Raw genomic sequence first — 21,926 nt, 5'->3', positions numbered from 1 at the left:
TTTCTCCAGCAGAATCAACACCAGAAACGAACCCCCACAGCTTCCGACTTTCGCCCTTCTCCCAGGAGCCACTGCCCAGCCAGCAGGTGCTTCCCATGTGCTCGGGCATGTGTGACTTCTATCCAAAAGATTCAGACCTGTGACATCAAAAGCGCACATCTTTTTTTCAATGTTGCCGGAAGGAAACACAGAAGGTGAAGGCACAAAAGGCGGCTTGAGACAATTTTTTCTGCAGACTGAGGAGGGGAAAACTCAAGTGCATCCCATAGTTCACCCAGAGGACCTTCCGGGAAGGTCATGCGGTGCTAGAAATAGAGCACAGCTCAGCCCAAGGGGTAAGCCCTGTGCACACAGAAAAGGGAAGGAAGGAATTAGAAACCCCGAGATCCGGAGCTGTGAGCTGTAGTGAGAATGAACCAGACTGCAGTGTGGAATCAAACGTTATGACAGACAGCGTGACCCTCTCAGGAGAAGCCCTACATTTGTAGGCAGTGTGGGCGAGGCTGCACACTCAAATCACACTTAATCAAACACCCATGTGTGCGCATATCGATGATGAAGCCTTTTTTTTTGTGATGAGTGTGGCCAAAGATTTGGTGATGAATCAAAAGTCATGACACACCAACGGACGCATTCAAGGGAGAAGGCTTTTGTGTGCCCAGAGTGTGAACGAGCATTTGATGCAAAGTCAAACCTTAGGACACACCAGAGGACTCACTCAAGGAAGAAGCCGTACCTGTGCTGTGAGTGTGGGCAACTCTTTGTCCACAAGTCATCCCTCCAGTTTCACCAGAACACTCACGGTACATGTAAGCTTTCAGGGAGTGTGGCAGAGCTTCAGACAGAGTTCAGACTGCATTCGGTCACAGTGATCTCACTGGGTAAGGCAGCTCTACCTGTGCCCAGAGTGTGGACAAGTATTTGGTCTGAAGTCACACCTCAGGAGACACCAGATGACTCACTCAGAGGAGAACCCCTTTGTGTGCCCAGAGTGCTGACGTAGATGTGTTGATAAATCAGACTTTCGGGAACACCAGTAGACTCACTTGGCAAAGAAGCCCTACCTGAACCCAGAGTGTAAATGACAATTTGGTGATAACTCTGTCCTCAGAAGTCACCAGAGGATTCTCTGAGGGAACAATCCTTACATGTGTTTTGAGTGTGGATGTGGCTTTAGCCAGAAAGCACCACTCCTTAATCAGCAGAGGACATATTGAAGGACAAGCATGATATTTGCAGGGAATGTGGATGAAGCTTTTGCTACAAGACAGATGTCATCAGACACCTGAGGACACATGGAGGGGGGAAGGTTTACGTGTGCAGGGACCTCGGTCAAGACTTCAGCAAGCCTGACCAGGTGGTGGTGCAGTGGATAGAGCATCGGACTGGGATGCCAAGGACCCAGGTTTGAGACCCCAAGGTTGCCAGCTTGAGCATGAGCTCATCTGGCTTCAGCAAAAAGCTCACTAGCTTGGACCCAAGGTCGCTGGCTCAAGCAAGGGGTTACTTGGTCTGCTGAAGGCCAGTGGTCAAAGCACATATGAGAAAGCAATCAATGAACAACTAAAGTGTCACAACAAAAAACTGATGATTGATGCTTCTCATCTCTCTTCATTCCTGTCTGTCTGTTTCTACCTATCCCTCTCTCTAACTCTCTCTCTGTTCTTGTAAAAAAATAAAAAAGACTTTAGCCAACCATGAAACATCATCTTACACCAGAGAGACACCAGACTGTCTGTATGTGATTGTGTAGTATTGAACTTGCAGAGATGTGTCGCTTGCTATCATGCACAAAGGACACATTCACCAGAGGAATTGCATGTATGCAGCATGTGGGTAACTCTAGCCGTATGTCAGCCCCCATTACACAGGGAAAATGCCTTTAGAGAGGAAGCATTTGTGCAGGGAGTGTGACTGAGGCGTTAGGAATAAGTCAACATTGACTGAACACCAGTGGCCAACAGGCAGGTACATGATGGCATACTCAGGGAGGGACCGTGTGTTTGCAGGGATTTTGGAGAAGGCTCGTGTCATGAAAGCTTATTCTCATGCCATTGGGTGATCCTTCTCTGGGAAAGTTGTGGAGCTCTTCCCAGATCACCTTATCAGGACCAACAGCCCTGCAGCTGCTGATAACTGCTGCTGATGGCCATGGTGAAGAATACTTTTCGAGGACTTTCTCTCAGCCACAGGCCCTTTAATTGGGGTAGCTCCTGGCCAATAATTGATTGAGATGGGGTGGCAAAACCTGACCCCTTGACTCTGTTGGGTTAAAAGGGTCATTTCGGATCTAGAGATGCCCATGAGATCTCAGCTGTGAACACACTGCAGGTCAGCTCCTTCCTCTGCCCATTCCAGCCCTCAGTCACCAATAAACCACTCAATTCTCCACCCATTGTCTCTCCAAGGACTGCACTCAATACCTTAAGTAAACAAGGAGTGTAGACATGATTGTAACCATGAATAACACCAAACAAATCCCAGCTTATACATTTTATGTGTGCAGGGAGAATGGGCAGGGTCTGGGGATATGCTTACCTCTGGATACATCATAGAAACGCTGCATTAAGAGAACAGAAAGAGGAATTTATGAGGACAGGAAGAGCCTCTGTGTGATGCATTAGCAATCAGTTATACTTCATTGTGCAACAAAGGACACTCAGGGCAAAGACCTAGCTGGGGAGGGTTTGTGGGTGGACATTTATCTTGTTTACATCTACATAAGACCAAGAGATTGTTTTTTTCCTCAGCATTCACTACCTCAGTCACCTTTGAGGTGGTTTCAGAAGTCTTGACTCCTCTTCTATCCTCTGTATGAGTGAGGATGGCACTAGCAACTAAATAGACATGGTTTTATTTTTTTACTTTTCTAAATAACTGGGAATGAAGAAGTGAAAGGTGTTATGTAAGTAACCTAAAAAAGACCACTTTTTTTTATTTTCATACACAATCCTTCCCTATGTTCTCTTGTCCTTCTGTTCCAGTAAACTCTTTCATAAATAAGCTCAGCCTGTGTACCTTAGTCTCTCATGCATCCGGAAAGGAATTTACATTCACAGCCCAGGTTTCCAGCCTGAATTCAACCCTTGAGAAAATATAATCTCAAAAAAATCTAGTAGATTTTAGGGGTAATCTGAACCTTTCTATAGAGATGACGAGCAATGTTCCAAAGGGGAGGAACTTCCTAGGTCACCAAGTTCTGGATTGCTGCTCATTTTATTTTATTTATTTATTTATTTTTACAGAGACAGAGAGAGAGTCAGAGAGAGGGACAGACAGGGACAGACAGACAGGAACGGAGAGATGAGAAGCATTAATCATTAGTTTTTCATTGCGCGTTGCAACACCTTAGTTGTTCATTGATTGTTTTCTCATATGTGCCTTGACCGCGGGCCTTCAGCAGACCGAGTTGGACTCAAGCTGGTAGAATTTTTGCTCAAACCAGATGAGCCCACACTCAAGCTGGCAACCTCGGGGTCTTGAACCTGGGTCCTCTGCATCCCAGTCTGATACTCTATCCACTGCGCCACCGCTGGTCAGGTTAGATTGCTGCTTCTTTTAAATGATTACTACCATTGGCTGCTGTGAAGGCTCCATCCCCTGGTTTTTTTCCTCCTAATCTCTACTTAGGTCTCTGCTGAATACCTCTCATCCCCATCAAGATATCACTGTTCTTCAAAAGTCTGTTCAAGTCTTGAATTTTTATGGAGGCTTTATAGACATACTTCCTTCAGGGTGTTGTATTCTAGATGCAGGTCCTTTAGCTATGACCTTTCCTCCAGCCATGAATCATTGGTTTGGGCCTGGTAGGTACACACAGGTTTAAAGACTCATAAATACACGTTTAATGCTGAGTCCCCTCATTTTTCCAATGCAAGGGTGCTGCTTATATACATTATTCTACCAATTTGTCCAGGACAGCTCATTCTTACACTAGGTGTTGTTTTTTTATCCCAAAGGCCTGGTACTTTGGCCACACCCTTTCCTAATCTCCCTTCCTCTCAGCCCACATGGTCCAATTTGAGAGTTCAACATATGAGAAAGCAATTAATGAAAAACTGATGTGCGGAATGAAGAATTGATTGTGTCTCTCTATCACTGTCACATACAAATGTTATTTTTTGAGACTCTAATAAAAACTTAATTCTCTTTACAGAAAAATGCACAGAAGCATATACACGGAAGGTCCTGCATTCCACTTTTAGGAGTACTTATTCATGATTTCTAAAGGGAGAGCCTTAACTAGGCTTTCATTGAATTCTACAGGTAAACTGGGAATAAATTCAGGTGATACCAGATTGACGAATGAAGCAGAGGTTTAGGTGGAAACAGGAAACATGGTTGAGTGTAAAGGTGAACTTTGTCTGATAAATACTGGCTGGAGATTTTGGTTGCTTCAACATGGAAACACCCAGAAAGGGGTAACAGGAAGGGAGAACCAGAATAAACATTTCAGGAGAACACAGCTACTCACAATGCCAATGGCTGTCTCCCAGCAAGATCCCTGGGCATGTCAGCAAGGTGCAAAAGTGGCCAGGAAATAGTCTTATTAAAGCCCGAAGAGTTGCCTGACAGGCGGTGGTGCAGTTGATAGAGCGTCAGACTGGAATGAGGAAGACTGGGTTTGAGACCCCGAGGTCGCCAGCTTGAGCATGAGCTCATCTGGCTTGAGCAAAAAGCTCACCAGCATAGACCTAAAGTCACTGGCTTGAGCAAGGGGTTACTCAGTCTGCTGAAGGCCCACAGTCAAGGTACATATGAGAAAGCAATCAATGAACAACTAAGGTGTTGCAGGAAAAACTGATGATTGATGCTTCTCATCTCTCTCTGTTCCTGTCTGTCTGTCCCTATCTATTCCTCTCTCTGACTCTGTAAAAAAAAAAAAAAGCCGAAAGACTTGTAATAATTGAACAGAGTTCAGTGAGTGCTGTTCTTGATGGTCTCTTCACTGGAAAGCTGGAACAGAGGTTGGAGATGTGGGGTTTGGAGAAAGAGGGTTGGTCCAAGTGTTTCTATAGAAACAACAATGGCACTAGTTGCTACAACCTTGCCACCTCATCTCTTCCCTGGCCCTAAACAGATTGCCACCCTCCAAAAGACAGTGGCAATTGGCTGAAGTTCTTGAGTCTTTTCCATGAAGATATCATCCATACATCCATTGAATCATTAATTTTTTTAAGAACAATATTTTCAGCCTCTATTCCGGACATATAAGACAGCAGTGCCACAGTAGATGGTGCATGCCTCAGAAAAGCCAGTCTCCTAAGTGACAGCTATGAACAAACCAAGACAGAATAGAATAATAATTGTTTTGTGAATTTTTCTCGGGGAATCAAAAAAAAAATACCTATCAAACAAAGGGGCCAGAAGAGATTTACTGGAGGCAAAAAAATCTGAGCCTCCAGCTCAGGGAGGATTAGTTCAGTAACCAAACATGGGGAGAATGTTGGAGAGAGAGGGAGGGAGGAGTTTAACTCGAGAAGGAAATGCGAGGTCTAGGAGGGTGAACTGTCTACTGGAGTAGGAGGGAAGCCAGAGATGAGGACAGAGCTCTGGGCAAAAGCCAGGTCCAATCACCTCCGTGCTTAGACCCTCCTGAGAGCTTCCCTGTCCATCTCAGGAAACACTTCATGCAGCTCTATCACGTGGAAGGAAGGCTAGGAAGGAGGAGCTTCATTATAATTTGGGAAAGCCTGGCATCTTCACCTTCCATTTTAGTTTTCACGTCGTGTGCTGTACTCTGTTGTTAAGCCGTCCTGTATTTCTCTGCCATCAACTGACTTGGCGAGAGGAAATCGACTGCACAGCATCCACAGTGGGGTGACCCCTTTGCCGTTCGTGGTTGTCCGGCTAGTAACGCAGGGCTGCCTACAGGGGCGGGCCCTTAGCACGGAGCCACACTTAGCAGAGGCGCACGGAAGGAGGCATGTTTGCTTTCCTTCTTAAACTAAGTGAATTTCACTGCGCCATGAGAAGAGAAAAACATGCTAAAGCGCAGAACGGCCCCACAGCCTGTGCACTAGAGCTACTGGACCTTTCAACCAGAAATGCCTTCTCCGCATAGAACCCGGGAGAGGACTGTCATACAGGAGAAACCTCAGGGGACGCGGCGCAAAGGCTTCCGGGAACTGTAGTCTTTCCGGCGATTGGAGCCGGGCGAAAAGGCTTTATTCAGGAATCATTGTCTGTTTTATACGTAGGTATCTTAAGAAAACAGATGGGTAAGTTAGGCCGGTTTTTTCAAGTAGTTGAAGGAAGCATCGTGGGATATGCCAAGATTGCAGTATTAATCTCAGTCAGGGTGCATACAAGAATCAACCATGATTGCATAAATAAGTGGGACGAATCCATGTTTCTTTCTCTCACTGCCTTTCTCTTTTTCTGCCTTCCATTTTCTCTCTCTTTTTTTTTTTTAAATGTTTTTTTGTTTGCTTTTTAGATTTTATTTATTCATTTTTAGAGAGAAAGAGAGAGAGAGAAAGGGGGGGAGGAGCAGGAAGCATCAACTCCCGTATGTGCCTTGACCAGGCAAGTGCAGGGTTTCGAACCGGCAACCTCAGCATTCCAGGTCAACGCTTCATCCACTGCGCCACCGCAGGTCAGGCATCCATTTTTTCTCTCTAAAAAATCAATCAATAAAAAAATTGGATGAACAGGTCGGCTGTCACTACAGTATATAATGTTACGTATATTAAACTCGTGGTTTAAAGATCATTGTGTTGCAGGAGCCGAAGCCTCTAGGGATTCTGGGAATCGTAGTTCTTACTCAGATGAGCCGGTAGACCACGTGGACCTCTGCTGCTGGTTCCGGGTAGCGGGGTCAGCCAGGTTGACTACGGTGCTGGAAGGAGGGACGAGTGCGGCGAAGGTTAGGCTTAGGATTCCTGGTGGGAGCTGGAGGGTTGGACCCGGGATGAGTGAGGCTGGTGTGCAGTCGATGGAACGGGAACTAAGGGAGGTTTCATTTTTTGGAGCCGGGACGCGGCCCCAGACGTGTATTTAGGGGCGGGGAAGTGGGGTGAGACTCAGTTTCCTCGGAGTCCCTGAGTTGCGGGTCGAACCCGGAGTCCTTCCTTCTCCCGCTGAAGCGGGTGAGCAGGAGCTGTCATATCGTTTTTTTTGTTTGTTTGTTTGTTTGTTTGTTTGTTTTTTGGACAAGTTGGGATGATTCTGGGCCGTGTAATTCACATAGGGAGGTGGCTGCAGTCGTACTTCTCCGAGGTTCATTTGGGCTCTGGGCACACGAGTTCAGCCAGAGCTAAATAGACAGGCGTTCCCTGTGGTGGGTGAGGGTGCAGAGGCGACCTGAGAGCCACCCTGCTTTTGGCAAGGGAACATGTACTGGGGTCATGCGTGTGTGAGTAGTTCTGGGCACCCCAGATTGTGTGTGAATATAGAGTTCTGGGTTTTGGGCTTGTTTGTGTGGGGTTGACTCTGTCCCAAGGCGGTGAGTGAGTGGGGTTGCGGTTGGGGTGGGAGCTCTCAGGAGATGCAGTGCCTGATTTGTACAGTAAGGACTGTGGAAACGTCACATTGCTGCTCCACCCGCAGGTGCTGGCTTCATGGAAACGCGGTGGGCTTTCACAAGGAGGTTCGGAGAAGTCACCTGGGGCAGGAGCAGAAATTGGTCTTGAGATGAAATAACGTCTACGTTACTGGGAGGTAGCATTTCAGGCAAAGAGTGGTCTTACTCCGGGGGCCATGAGGTTGCATGATCCTTCGGCCCTGGGAGAGCAGGACCGGGAGGAGAACAGGGAAGACGTGGAGACCATGAAGATTCTGACACCAAATCATGAGGCTAAAGGTGAGAGTTGTTGAGAGTCTGGAGAGGTGAGGAGGAGGAGTAAGGCTCTGGGCTTAGCTGAGAGCACTGTAGTGACCCCAGCTGAGTAAAGGGACTGCTCCCTCTGTCCTGGGCTCCGAGGAGCTGCTCCCCGGGGCATTCTGGGAGGCCTGCACCCTCAGAGCTTTGTTCTTCCCCTAGGTCTGCCTTCCAACTGCACTGACTCGCTCCAAGAAAAGGAGGGAAAGCCCAGAACACTGGTGAGTTGGGATTACATTTTTTTCCCTTTTTTCTGAAATGCTGGCTCCGTTTCCAGAGAAGAGGCAAACGGGATAGTCTCTTTTCTCGGGAAGGGAAAAAGCAAAGAGCATTAGACAGTCATGCATGTGTCAGGCAGCATGTTTTCGAATGACTCCTGCATTTCTGTTTTATTTTTCTTGTTAGAAAATCTACCCAAGATTTGTAGATCCCAGGAAAGTACAAAGTATAAGGGATATTTTTGAAGAACTGAGATTATTAAAAAAATTTTTTTAATTATTTTATTTTATTTTATTTTATTTATTTATTTATTTATTTATTTTTACAGAGACAGAGAGTGAGTCAGAGAGAGGGATAGACAGGGACAGACAGACAGACAGGAATGGAGAGAGATGAGAAGCATCAATCATTAGTTTTTCATTGCACGTTGCAACATCTTAGTTGTTCATTGATTGCTTTCTCATATGTGCCTTGACCGCGGGCCTTCAGCTGACCGAGTAACCCCCTGCTCGAGCCAGCGACCTTGGGTTCAAGCTGGTGAGCTTTGCTCAAACCAGATGAGTCTGCACTCAAGCTGGCGACCTCAGGGTCTCGAACCTGGGTCCTTCCGCATCCCAGTCCGACGCTCTATCCACTGCGCCACCTCCTGGTCAGGCAGATTATTAAAAATTTTAAATGTAGTATTTCATTTCATATCATACTAGCTAAAGATACTGTCTTTTGCCGTGGACATCTTTATACTCTCTTACTTTAGAAATTTTTGAACAACTAGAGAAGCAGAGCATAATGTGGATGAACAGTATTTAAAAAATAAGAGAATTTTAACTCAAATGCACAAACAGAAAAGATCACAAAAAAATTTTTTTTTGCAGGAATTACTGATTATTGACTCTTGAGTTGAGAAGTCCTGCTCTATTTTCTCCTAAACTGAGAATGATGTTCTTAATCACTTGATTGCCAACCTAGTTAATTATTCTAAGTGCTGTGACCTTTCTTTGTTCCTAGAGACTATGAAGGAAGAGGCCTCCTGCTATTAATAGCCTCCAGCCAAACTTTTCCCATAAAAACTGGTAGGGTCTCAGACACCCCTGAATGGGCGGTCCTCTCTAGAGGACTCTTGATTGGAAATGCGCACGGTGGGAGGCACATTTCCCAGTCACAGCTGAAGCTTCCTGGTGTGGTTATGTGTTTTTCCAGTGTTTGGTGAGATCGGTACATACTTATAATTTTTTTTTCTTTCTTTCTTAGTTTAATGTTTTAACTAGCTATTACTGTTAAGCCTAATCCAGAGGGACTCGAAACATTGAAGACACGAACAAAACCCGTCGATTACACACCAAAGCTTTATTGTCTAGCTTGGCCAAGCGGTGGCAACTCCGACAGAAATCTAAGGGAGAGTGTGCCAGCCCTTTGTTCTACTTAGTTTTTATAGTTTTGCAATCAGGAAGTATAGAAGCAAAAATTGCAATTAGGTTCCCTTTACCACTATTGGTTATAGTCATATGCCCTTTAATACGATAGGACCATGTTCAATTTGCAAGCCATACATCATTTTGGAGAACACAAAATTTACAAGTTAACACAATGATAGAAAGATGTCTCTTTACATATTAAGGGACATTCCTATATTTTCTAATGTTTATCCGCCATCTCTTTGTCCAGAGTCACACATATTAACTATATGCATTTATATGGGAGAGGTAGTTTCCTGGGGGACAAATGCCCACAAATGGCTCATTACTATAAGAAAAGGTTTATTTTGGCTTTTCTCTTCCCGCACCTGGCTAGCTATTCATCCCTATCCCCACAGGTGTGGTGGAATGTCAGGGAATCCATGTTTTCCTTCCCTTTGCATTTACAATACAATGCCAAGGGCCATCCTGGTTTTATGCCAATCACACAGTACAGAGATTATTCACAAAATTTCTCTGCACACCTTAACCTAAATTGATAAAATGTTCTTTAAGCCTCTTAAAATATTAATATCGATTCTGTAGCTTTTGGTACTTTACAACGCCTGCGGGTGAGGTGGCGCAGTGGCTCCTCAGGGCTCCTCTAAGACTCGGGCTAATTTTTTTTTTTGTCTGGTGATGTGTCGAGTTACAGCCCAGGCAAATGTTTTCTTCATCTGCTGATGCTGTGTAACTCCTCATTGCATTGATTCTTTTTTTTTTTTTCTATTCTAGTTAAGGTTATGTAAGTAGTTCAGGTAGGACAACCAAGTGAGCCATATAAAGGGACTGTCATTTCTGGATTGGGAGGGACAGCATGATTGTGCATGTCCAGACCCCTCCTGCTGATTTGCCATTATTTATGGGCAAAAGCATTTATTGAACTCACCAAGATGAGTCAGAAAACATGAACAAGTGACGAGAGCCAGAGCCTGAGGAAGGAGCAGGGTTGGTCTCCAGAGTTGCTACAATGTTTTACCTAAAATGCTCAGTATTTAACAAAGAAAGTGTATTGAAGTGGAGAGATGCAGGGTGAGAAAGAAAATAAAAGAGAACATACGAATATGAGAATCAGAAGAAGTCTAAATAGATTTTCCTGTTATGTAAAATGAAGACAACTTTCCAGTTCTGTGCTGAGTTACAGTCTCCCTGGATTGTACATTCATCCTTCCCTTACTGGTTATGAGATGTATGTTGGACGATACACTGTGGACACCAGGTCCCTTTCAAATTGGAACTTAGATGCCATCTGGAACTCTGTCATCTCAATATTCCTCCATAGTTTGTCCTCATGGTCACCTTCCTGAGCAGTGCTACAGGTTTCAGTTGTTTTTTTGGGTTTTTTTTGACACAGATGGAGAGTTAGAGAGGGACTGATAGGAAAAGATGGGAAGAGGGAGAGATGAGAAGCTTCATTTCTTCATTGTAGCACCTTAGTATTCAAGTATTGCTTCCTCACTTGTGCTTTGACGTGGAAGGTACAGCAGAGCTTTCTTTTTAATATGATTTTATTTTAGCTTTTTAAGTAGTTTGAGTTCTTTTTTTTTATATTTTATTTATTAATTTTTAGAGAGAGAGGAGAGAGAGAGAGAGAAGGGGAGGGAGGAGCAGGAAGCATCAACTCCCATATGTGCCTTGACCGGGCAAGCCCAAGGTTTCGAACCGGCAACCTCAGTGTTCCAGGTCGACGCTTTATCCCACTGCGCCACCACAGGTCAGGCAAATACAGCAGAGCTTTCGACCCCGTGCTCAAGCCAGTGACCATGGGGTCATATCTATGAACCCATGCTCATAGAGTAAATAAGCACATATTTACTCATTGTATACTTGGAAAATTGATGGTGACTTGCTGATCGTTAACGGGTTGCTTGATTATAGGTACCAATCACGTTTGGGGATGTGGCCGTGGTCTTCACAAAGGCGGAATGGAGGATGCTGAGCCCTCTGCAGAGGAGCCTGTACAAGGAAGTGATGCTGGAGAACTACAGGAACCTGCTCTTGCTGGGTGAGGCTGTGTTCTCTCTTTCCTTATTGTGGTAGCGGGACGGACCACCTACTGGAACCGGAAAATGCTTTAGACACTTAGAGCCACACAGAAGTGAAGGAATAGCAACCTCTGCCCATGCGGGCTTACTTTTCATGATATATTGAGACAAATAAGAAAGAAGAAGCCTCCTGTGCATTGATAGGATAGTACGTTAGAGAGTGATAAGCATTCCTAGTCATAAATAATGATTAAATGAAGCAGGATAAAGAATTATCTATTGCGACAGGGTGGTGGACTGAATTTGAAATCTGTGAGGAAGTCATGGGACCAAAGACATAATGTGGTGACGGAGTTAGACTCTGTCTGAAAGGAAATAGCATTTCAGGTAAAGACTTGTTGGTGCTTCAGCCTCAAGGACGTGAAGTCCTTTCCAGGAGTAAAGAATTGTAAGGAGGCTGGTGGGACTGGAAGAGCTGTTTGCATGTGGCAGAATGGTGAGAAACGCCTTCTGCAACAGTCAGAGGTTTGTGTTTTATAAACTATGTTTATTGTCTTATTTAAAAACTTACAGAGATTCGCCTGACCAGGCAGTGGCACAGTAGATAGAACGTCGGACTGGGATGTGGAAGAACCCAGGTTCGAGACCCCAAGGTCGCTGGCTCGAGCAAGGGGTTACTCGGTCTGCTGAAGGCCCGTGGTCAAAGCACATATGAGAAAGCAATCAATGAACAACTAAGGTGTCGCAATGCACAACAAAAAACTAATGATTGATGCTTCTCATCTCTCTCTGTTCCTGTCTGTCTGTCCCTGCCTCTCTCTCTCTGTCTGGCTGACTTACGAGACAGAAACAGCTGGTGGTACTGAAGGGGTTTACATAATAGAATGCTTACCTGGAATGCACCCAGTCTGAGTGACATGTAGAAGATGTTTCTGGGATGGTTCCACTGGATTGCCATAGAAAAGGGACTGTGTAGAAATAGAACCTAAAGAAATCATTACTGGAAACATGATGTTGTACACATATGATGAATAACAGGTGTGGCAGGAGGGCCCTAGTTTACCTGAGACAAGGGGGCACTCCCTGTAGTGATGTTAGGTCTTCTCTGACTAAACTTTTTTTTCTCCAGCAGAATCAAAGCCAGAAAAAAACCCTCGCTTCTTCTGTCTTCCGGCTTTCTCCCGGGAGCCACTGCCCAGCCAGCAGGTGCTTCCCATGTGCTCGGACACGTGTGACTTCCATCCAGGGGATTCGGCCCTGTGGCATCAGGAGCAGACATCTTTTTCTCAAAGTTGCTGGAGGAAAAACACAGAAGGTGAAGGCAGAGAAGATGGCTTGAGACTTTCATTTGTGCAGATGGAGGAGGGGAAAACATTAGGTGCGTTCTGCAGCTCACCCAGAGGACATTCTAGGGAAGGTCATACGGTGCTAGAAATAGAGCCCAACTCGGCCCAAAGGGTAAGCTTAGTGCAGACAGACAAAGGGAGGAAGGAATTACAAACCCTGAGATCTGGACCTGTGAGGTGCAGTGAGCTCGAACCAGACTTCAGCTTAGAATCAAATGTTATGGCAGACAGGGTGACCCTTTCAGGGGAGAAGCCCTATGTTTGCAGGCAGTGTGGGCGAATCTTTACACTTAAGTCACACTTCCTCAGACACCCTGAAGTGCATTCATTGATGGAGAATCCTTTCCTGTGTAATGAGTGTGGACAAATATTTGGTGATAAGTCACTTCTCAGGAGAAACCAGATGACTCACTCAAAAGAGAAGCCCTTTGTTTGTCTTGAGTGTGGACGAGCATTTGTTCATAAGCCACACCTCAGGAGACACCAGATGACTCACTCGGGGGAGAAGCCCTGTGTGTGCCCAGAGTGTGGACGAGGATTTGGTGATAAGTCAGCACTCAAGATACACCAGAGGACTCACTCAGGGGACAAGCCCTTTGTGTGTCCGGAGTGTAAACGAGGATTTGGTGATAAATCATCCCTCAGGAGACACCAGAGTACTCACTCAGCAGAGAAGCCCTTCATGTGTCTTGAGTGTGGACGAACATTTGTTCATAAGTCACTCCTCAGGAGACACCAGAAGACTCACTCGAGGGAGAAGCCCTTTGTGTGCCTAGAGTGTGGACGAGGATTTGGTGATAAGTCATACCTCAAGAAGCACCAGAGGACTCACTCAGGGGACAAGGCCTTTGTGTGCCTAGAGTGTGGACGAAGCTTTGGTGATAAGTCAATCCTCAGGAGGCACAATTGGACTCACTCGGGGGAGAAGCCCTTTGTATGTCTTGAGTGTGGACGAGCATTTGTTCATAAGTCACTTCTTAGGAGACACCAGATGACTCACTCAAGGAAGAAGCCCTTCGTCTGTCTTGAGTGTGGACGGGCATTTGTTCTTAAGTCACTCCTCAGGAGGCACCAGATGACTCACTCGGGGGAGAAGCCCTGCGTGTGCCCAGAGTGTGGACGGGGATTTGGTGACAAATCAGCCCTGAAGACACACCAGAGGACTCACTCGGGCGACAAGCCCTTTGTGTGCTCAGAGTGTGGACGAAGATTTACATTTAAGTCAAAGCTCAAGATACACCAGAGGATTCACTCAGGGGAGAAGCCCTATGTGTGCCCGGAGTGTGGACGAGGATTTGGTTATAAGTCCAATCTCAAAACACACCAGAGGACTCACTCGGGGGAGAAGCCCTTCGTGTGCTTGGAGTGTGGACGAGGATTTGGTGATAAATCAACCCTCAGGAGACACCTGAGGACTCACTCAGGGTAGAATCCTTTTATGTGTGATGAGTGTGGATGAGGCTTTAGCTGGAAAGCAGCACTCCTTAATTAGCAGAGGACGTATTGAAGGAGAAGTGTGATATTTGCAGGGATTGTGGGTTAAGCTTTAGATACACATCAGATGTCATCAAACACCTGAGGACACAGGAGGAGGGAAGGTCTGTGTATTCAGGGACCTCTGTCAAGACTTCAGCAATCAGTGAGTCCTCATCTTACACCAGAGAGACACCAGACCGTGTGTGTGTGTGTGTGTGTGTGTGTGTGTGTGTGTGTAATAATGAATTTGCAGAGATGTGTTGCCTATCATCAGGCACCAAGGGAACATTCACCAGAGGAGTCGCATGCATGCAGCATGCAGGTAGCTCTAGCCATACATCAGTCCCCATTGCACAAGGAGGATGCACTTAGGCAGAAAGCGAGTGTGCAGGGGCTGTGGGTGAGGTGTTAGCAATAAGTCAACATTGACCGAACAGCCAGTGGCCAACAAGCAGGCCCATGAGGGCATACTCAGGGAGGGGCCGTGTGTTTTCAGGGAGTGTGGACAGGGATCCTGTGATCATGCCTCCCTGTTCTCATGCTCTGGGGAGATCCTTTAGTGAGGATGTTCCAGGGCTTTGCCCAGATCACCTTATCAGGACCCACACCTGTGCAACTGCTGAAAACTGCTGCTGATGGGCACGGTGATGAATTCTTCTATAGGACCTGCTCTGAGCCACAGAGAATGGCCTCTTCACAGAGGGTGTTTCCTGGCCCAGGAATCATTGTGACGGGTAGAGAAAACCTTTCCCCTTGACTCTGTTTGGTTCAGAGGATCATCCTGGGTCAGGAGTGCCCGTGAGATCTCAGTTGTGAACACATTCCTCTGCCCATTCCAGCCCTCATTCACCAATAAACCACTCAGTACACCATTTATGATCTCTCCAGGGACTCCCCTCACAGGATACATCTGAAGTGTACAAAGAGTATAGTCACAGCTGTGACCATAAACCACCCCTCACAAATGCCAGCATATACGTTCTATGTGTGTTAAATGAATGGGCACAAACTAGGGTAAAGCTCACCTCAGGATACATCATGGAACCAGCTGCATTGTAGGCAAACAGCCTTCTCAATTTGAATTTTGTATGACTTAACTGGGAAACTTAGTTAACAGACCTGAGTGAATGTGTTTTGGGTGCAACATCAAGATACTGTGTGTGCCTGACCAGGCGGTGGCGCAGTGGATAGAGCGTCGGACTGGGATGCGGAAGTACCCAGGTTCGAGACTCCGAGGTCCCGCGCGGGCTCATCTGGCTTGAGCAAAGAGCTCGCCAGCTTGGACCCAAGGTCGCTGGCTCCAGCAAGGGGTTACTCGGTCTGCTGAAGGCCCGCGGTCAAGGCACATGTGAGAAAGCAATCAATGAACAACTAAGAAGTTGCAACGCACAACGAGAAACTGATGATTGATGCTTCTCATCTCTCTCTGTTCCTGTCTGTCTGTCCCTGTCTATCTCTGCCTCTGTAAAAAAAAAAAAAAAAAGATACTGTGTGAGTGCAGACACAGAAATGCTCCTGAAGGGGCTTTAGAAAAGTAGCCTAGGGGTTCTAGTTTTCCCCTTCCCTTTTACTTGTTAATTAGTAAAAGAATAAGTATGTTGTGATTCATAGTAGCCCTTCACTTTAGCAAAAAAGATTCTTATTCATTCATTCTTTCCACTTATCACCTGAACTTCCTCCCCTGTAATCCTGTTGCCTTTGTTCTTGTAAAGAAGTTTTGTCCTCTGCTCAATAAAAGCTGTGAGAATCCGGGCTCCAGAGGTCTTCATTCCCTGTCCCCGCAGGCCTCTCCCTCTTCCCCTTGCAATCAGTTTGTATGTTGAGTAGGTTTTTTCACCACAACTCTGGACGTTGGTTTTACCAATTGGGCTGCGCTACTACACTACATTTGGAGAAACTTTAGGTGGCCTGGGAGGGACTCTGTGAGAAGCTTTAGCAATCAGTTATACCTCATAGTGCACCAGGGGACACTCAGGGAGAAGAAAGAAGTGGGCAGGGTTTGTGGGTGGAGCTTTATCCTGATGTTTCTCCTCAACCTTCCAAGAGGACATTCTTGATTCCAGGAATCACTACCTCAGTTGTCAGTCACCTTTGAGGGGCTTTCAGAAGCCTTGAACCTTTCCTCCTGCTCTGTGTGAGAGGAAGGATGGCACTAACTTCTAAATGAACATGTCCTTATTTTTTTTACTTTTTCTAAATAAAATAAATAAAAGGTTTCATTGAAGTAACCTAAGAATGACTGCTTTTATATTTGTATTGGGTAAACAAATGTTTCTAGGTTTGCTCCTTTGTGTTGGGGCAGCGCCCTGTGTGTATAGTGTATGGAAGGATGCAGGTGCTGCCCTCTGGGAGGTAAATTGCAAACTGGATTGCCTTCCTGCTTGGGAGGGGCAGTTGTTTTCTATTGTTAGTTGGAGAATGCTTTTTTCCCCCCTGGGATTGTTTTTGCTGGAGAGTGCATAGGGAGAGAGGGAGTGTTGAGGTGTGTGGCAGCCATGCTGAATTTTGTGTGGGCCCAGGAGTCCCCAAAGCCTGAGAATGAGTCTGGGTTTGGAAACGTGGGCAGATAAAATATATTATGCTCACTTTGTTAAAGATGGCGCTGCCCACGTAGAAGCCCTTCACCCAGGTGATATTAATGTGTATTGGGGGCAGGCTGTGGGCAGGCAGGATCCTTGTAGCCTGGGGCTTGGTTTTAGGACAGCCTTTACCACCCTTTTTGATGTGGGTGGTACAATCCCATCATGCCTCAGATAAGTGACTTTGTATTAGAGCAGGGGTCCCCAAACTTTTTACACAGGGGGCCAGTTCACTGTCCCTCAGACCGTTGGAGGGCCGGACTATAAAAAAAACTATGAACAAATCCCTATGCACACTGCACATATCTTATTTTAAAGTAAAAAAACAAAACGGGAACAAATCCAATATTTAAAATAAAGAACAAGTAAATTTAAATCAACAAACTGACCAGTATTTCAATGAGAACTATGCTCCTCTCACTGACACCAATGAAAGAGGTGCCCCTTCCGGAAGTGCAGCCGGGGCTGGATAAATGGCCTCAGGGGGCCGCATGCGGCCTGCGGGCTGTAGTTTGGGGACCCCTGTATTAGAGACTTCCCTATTTTATATATTGGATTAAAAGTTTTGATTTCTACACTATAAAATGCGGGCAGAACAGGAGCTTGCTCTCTTGGTTCCTGAGATTAACATTAGAGAGCAGAGCAGAGAAAGGCCACGTGGAGGAGGCCAGGAGGAGCAGCCAAGATGGCGGAGTGCTGAGGGAGAAGGCAGTTTGTGCAGAGTTTGTGCAGGGAGAAGGAAGGAGATGGGAACAAGTGAATAAGTCTGGTGAGCTAGAAACCTTTGATTCTAGGAAACTCGGATAAGTCAGTAGCTTTGTGAGCACTGAATGTGAGTGGGTTTTGGAGCCCAGTGTGTGTTTTTACTTGCCCGCCGGGTGCAAGCTAGGATTAAAGATGATGACCCACGAGTGTTTGGCTCTGTTGTTTCTTTACCGTCTGTCCGAATCCAATGTGAACCTGCATGGGCCAGGCTGCTGTGATGGTGGCCCTGGATACTGGCTTCACAGAAGCCTTGAGTGAGATGAAAGCAGTCTGTCCTTTCTGTTTGCTCTTCTTTGTTAACAGACTAATGAACAGAATGACTCACTGTAAAGCCAGTTTAAAACTCACCTCTGTTCCCCATCTCCTTCCTTCTCCCTGCACAAACTCTACACAAACTGGCTTCTCACTCAACACTCTCCATCTTGGCTGCTTCCCCTGGCCTTCTCCACGTGGCCTTTCTTTGCTCTCTTCTCTCTCTTCTAATGATAATCTCAGGAACCAAGAGAGCAAGCCCCCGTCCTGCCCCTATTTTATAGTGTAGAAATCCAAACCTTTAATCCAATATACAAAATAGGGAAGTGTCTAATATCATACAAAGTCACTTATCTGGGGCATGATGGGATTGTACCACCCCACATCAAAAAGGGAAAGGCTTAATCCCAAAACCAAGCCCCAGGCTACAAGGATCCTGCCTGCCCACAGCTCACCCCCAGCACACATTAATATCACCTGTGTGATGGCCTCCACTTGGGCAGCGCCATCTTTAACAAAGTGAGCATAATATATTTTATCTGCCTAACACCCATCATTTCCTGACTCCACTGTTCCTTTACCTTCTGCCGGAATCCAATGTGAACCTGCATCTGCATGGCCATGTCCGGGGCCACCAGCTTTACAATTTTCATACATAATTCTTCCTCATGTTTTCTTGTATTTCTGTTCCAATAAAGTCTTTCATGAGCTCAGTCTGTGCCCTTTAGTCACACATGCATCTGGAAAAGAATTCACATTCACAGCCCAGGTTTCCTGCATGAATCCAACCCTTGAAGAACAAGTCAGTCTAAAATAAATTTAGTAAATTTGTTGGGGAACCTGAGCTTTTGCATGGAGAGGATGATCCAGGTTACAGAGGGGAGGAACTTCCGGTCACCAAGGCCTGGATTGCTGCTTCTCTTAAAGGGTTACTCCTATTGGCTGCAGTGAAGACTCCGTCTCCTGGGTTATCTTCCTCCTAATCTCTAATCAGGTGTCTGCTGAAGACCTCTCATCCCCATCAAGACATCACTGTTTGTTAACAGTATTTTCAATTCCAGCATTTTCACAGACAATTTATATTCCATATTATAAGTGCAGGTCTGTAAGACCTGTCCTCACATTATGAATCATTGCTTTGGGCCTGTTAGCAACTCATGGGTTTAAACACCCATCAATACAGCTACAATGCCAAGTCACCTCAGCTCTCCAGTCCACAGGTCCTGCTTAGACATGTCATCCTACTATTTTATCCAAGACAGCTGCGTCACACCCCAGCTGTTGTTTCTTAGTCCATGGTCTGGTGCTTTGGCTACTCCCTTTCCTACTTCCCCTCCCCCTGAGCCCATGGAGCCCAATTGGACAGTTCCAAATATGAGAAAGAAATTGATAAACACCTGAGGTGCAGGAATGAAGAATTGATGCTTCTTATTTCTCCCTTTCTGTCTGTTCCTATCTGACCCTCTCTCTGTATCTGTCACAGTAATAAAAATTTTTAGAGAAAGAAAAACTATGGATTGTCCTTACAGAATAATGCACACATGCATTTACACACATGATCCTATATTCAACATTCAAGAGTATTTATTTATTCATGATTTCCAGTGGGAGATTCTTAGGTAGGATCTCACTAAAATCTACAGGTAAACTGGAAATAAATTCAAGTGATAGCAGATTGATGAATGAAGAAGAAACAGGTGTAGGAAGACCCAGGAAACTTGGGAGTTTGGTAAAGGTGAAATCTTCCTGAGAAATACTGGCTGAACATTTTGGTGACTTCAACCTGGAAACACCTAGAAAGAAGTAACAGGAAGGGAGCACAGGAATAAACATTTTGGGAGAGCACACTACTGACAATGCCCACAGCTGTGCCCCAGGAAGACCAGTAGGCATGTTAGCAGAGGGCAGGGCTGACTGGGAGACACTCGTTTTGAGTCGAAGTGTTGTCATAATTGGACAGAGCTCAGTGAGTGATGTTCTTGATTGTCTTCATTGAAAAGCAGGAACAGAATTTGGAGATGTGGGGTTCAGAGAAAATGGGATGGTCTGTTTTCTGTAAGAACAACCATTAAAGCCACCATTTGCTACAACCCTGCCACCGTATCTGTGCCCTGCCCTTAAACAGAGCTCTATCTCCCAACAGAAAGGGGCAATAGGCTGAAGTCTTTGAGTCTTTTCCTGAAATGATCCTTCATCTATCCATCCAGCCATTAATCCAATCATTATCTCTTTTGAGAATGATATTTTCATGATTTATTCAGGACATATAAGGTAGCAATGACACAGTAGATGGTGCCATCCTCAGAAAGATCACAGTCACCTAAATGAGAAATCTGAACAGGCTAAAATTGAATAGAATGTTAATTATCTGGGCAATATTCTCTGGTGATCAAAAAAAATCTTATCAGACCATGGGCCCAGAGGAAACTTCCTGGAGGCACAGAAATCTGAGCCTACACCCCAGGGAGGATTAGTCCACTAATCTATCATGGAAGAAGGGTGGAAAGAGAGGTATAGAGCAATTTACCTCCAGGGTAAATGCGAGGTCTACCAGGGTGGAACTGTCTACTAGAGTAGGGGGGAGACAGGGATGAGGATGGAATTGTGGGCAAGGGCCAGGTCCAGTCACCTCCATTCTTAGACCCTCCTTAGAGCTTCCCTGCCCATCCCAGGAAAGACTTCATGCAGCTCTATCACGTGGAAGGAGGAGTAGGAGAGAGGAGCTTCATTATAATTTGGGGGAACCTGGCTTTCCCACGTCACATTTCAGTTTTCACATCGTGTGCTGTACTCTGTTGTTAAGCCGTCCTACATTTCTCTGCCACCAGCTGACTAGTAGAGAGGAAATGGAGTGCACAGCATCCACAGCGGGGTGACCTCTTTGCATTCCTTCCATGGTTTTCCTGCTAGTGACGTGGGGCTGCCCACAGGGTCGGGCCAGTAGCACGGAGCCACACTAAGAAGGTGGGCACAGAAGGAGGCGTGTGTGCTATTCAGCTTAAAAGCAGTGAGTTTCCCTGGGTCACGGGAAGGGAAAAACATGCAAAATACCAGAACAGCTTCGCAGCCTGCGTGCTAGACAAACGGGACTCGGCAACCCTGAAATGCCTCCTCAGAATAGGACCCGGAAGAGGGCCATCGGGAGCGGACAAACCTCAGGAGTGACGGCCGCATAGACTTCTGGGAATTGTAGTCTTACCGTCTCAAACCCTGGTAACAGACTTCTTTCCGGAAATATTGTATGTTTTATACTTGAGTATCTTAAGAAAAGAGATGGGTAGACTTCGCCCGTTTGTTCAGTTGGTTAGAGCATTGTGGAATATGCAAAAAGATTGCAGTTTTTATCCCCAGTCAGGTTACATACAAGAATCATCCAATGAAGGCAAAAATAAATGGGACAAGTTATACATGTTTTTCTCTCTCTCTCTGTCTTTCTGAGTCCCACTCTCTCTCTCTCTAAAAGCAGTAAATGAAATGTTTGAAAAATGAGTCGGCTGTCACTAGAATATACAATGTACAGGTGTATTAAAGAATTGGTTTAAATTCTCTCTGTTGCGCCGCGAGGCGGAGCCTCCAGGGACTCTGGGAATTGTAGTTCTTTCACAAATGATCCGGGAGATCACGTGGACCTCTGCCTGTAGTTCTGGTGAGCGCGGGCTGCGGAGGTGACTATTGTGCTGGAAGGAGGGATGGAGAGTGCAGTTCGTCAGGTTAGGAGCGGTGCTGCGGAGCTGGTGGGTTGGATCCGCGTGGATTGAAGGCTGGTGTGCAGTAGATGGCACGGGAAGTGCGGGAGGTTTCAATCTGGAAGCCAGGACGCCGCCCCAGACATGTATTTAGGGACGGGGAAGTGGGTAGAGACTTATCCTCATTGGAGTTCTGAGTCGCGGGGCTCTTCCAGGGTCTTTCCGTCTCCCGCTGGGGCTGGTGAGCAGGAACTCACATATCTTTTTTTTTTTTTTTTTTTGGGATACTGACAGTCACCGGGAGGGGTAGATAGGGACAGAGACAGACAGTAAGAGAGAGATGAG

General features: G+C 45.9%; 2 protein-coding genes and 2 long non-coding RNA genes across 6 annotated transcripts in view; 2 read left to right on the top strand and 2 right to left on the bottom strand.

Moving 5' to 3' along the window:
• Window positions 1-6,939: 6,939 nt before the first annotated feature.
• On the top strand, window positions 6,940-15,448 carry LOC136308215 (zinc finger protein 343-like). Its single transcript, XM_066235462.1, has 5 exons — window positions 6,940-7,091; window positions 7,552-7,804; window positions 7,985-8,043; window positions 11,371-11,497; window positions 12,607-15,448. Exons 2-5 carry the CDS (start codon window positions 7,702-7,704, stop codon window positions 14,250-14,252), a joined length of 1,935 nt encoding a protein of 644 aa, XP_066091559.1. The 5' UTR covers window positions 6,940-7,091; window positions 7,552-7,701; the 3' UTR covers window positions 14,253-15,448.
• Window positions 15,399-21,926, bottom strand: part of LOC136308232 (uncharacterized) — a 27,047-nt gene continuing 20,519 nt past the window's right edge. The window contains exons 5-6 of the long non-coding RNA XR_010726074.1: window positions 15,788-16,388; window positions 15,399-15,463 (exon numbers count right to left, since the gene is read on the bottom strand). This is a non-coding gene — a long non-coding RNA (uncharacterized lncRNA). The remainder of the gene's footprint in view (window positions 15,464-15,787; window positions 16,389-21,926) is intronic.
• LOC136309139 (uncharacterized) lies at window positions 19,462-21,005 on the bottom strand. Its single transcript, XR_010726236.1, has 2 exons — window positions 20,947-21,005; window positions 19,462-19,688 (listed from the first exon to the last, which is right to left on the bottom strand). It is a non-coding gene; the product is annotated as an uncharacterized lncRNA (long non-coding RNA).
• Window positions 21,516-21,926, top strand: part of LOC136308210 (zinc finger protein 343-like) — an 11,014-nt gene continuing 10,603 nt past the window's right edge. For 2 of the 3 annotated variants that reach the window (XM_066235453.1, XM_066235448.1), the window contains exon 1: window positions 21,516-21,605. The gene's annotated coding sequence lies outside the window, so the exon portion shown is untranslated. Of the gene's footprint in view, window positions 21,630-21,926 lie in introns of all 3 variants that reach the window. The other variant, XM_066235452.1, reaches the window with a different exon arrangement.

The sequence above is a fragment of the Saccopteryx bilineata genome, chromosome 6 (genome assembly GCF_036850765.1).
Source record: "Saccopteryx bilineata isolate mSacBil1 chromosome 6, mSacBil1_pri_phased_curated, whole genome shotgun sequence".
NCBI classification, from domain to species: Eukaryota; Metazoa; Chordata; class Mammalia; order Chiroptera; family Emballonuridae; genus Saccopteryx; species Saccopteryx bilineata.
The sequence above is the reverse complement of the archived record's forward strand: the minus strand, read 5'-3'. Positions and strand labels throughout refer to the sequence as shown.

What these genes read in the sequence shown, in the direction of transcription:
- LOC136308215 (XM_066235462.1), top strand. Translation starts at nt 7,702, where the DNA reads ATGAGGTTGCATGATCCTTCGGCCCTGGGAGAGCAGGACCGGGAGGAG. An exon ending in AGGGAAAGCCCAGAACACTG is followed by an intron (nt 8,044 to 11,370) that starts GTGAGTTGGGAT and finishes GCTTGATTATAG; the next exon opens with GTACCAATCACGTTTGGGGA. An exon ending in CAGGAACCTGCTCTTGCTGG is followed by an intron (nt 11,498 to 12,606) that starts GTGAGGCTGTGT and finishes TTTTTTCTCCAG; the next exon opens with CAGAATCAAAGCCAGAAAAA.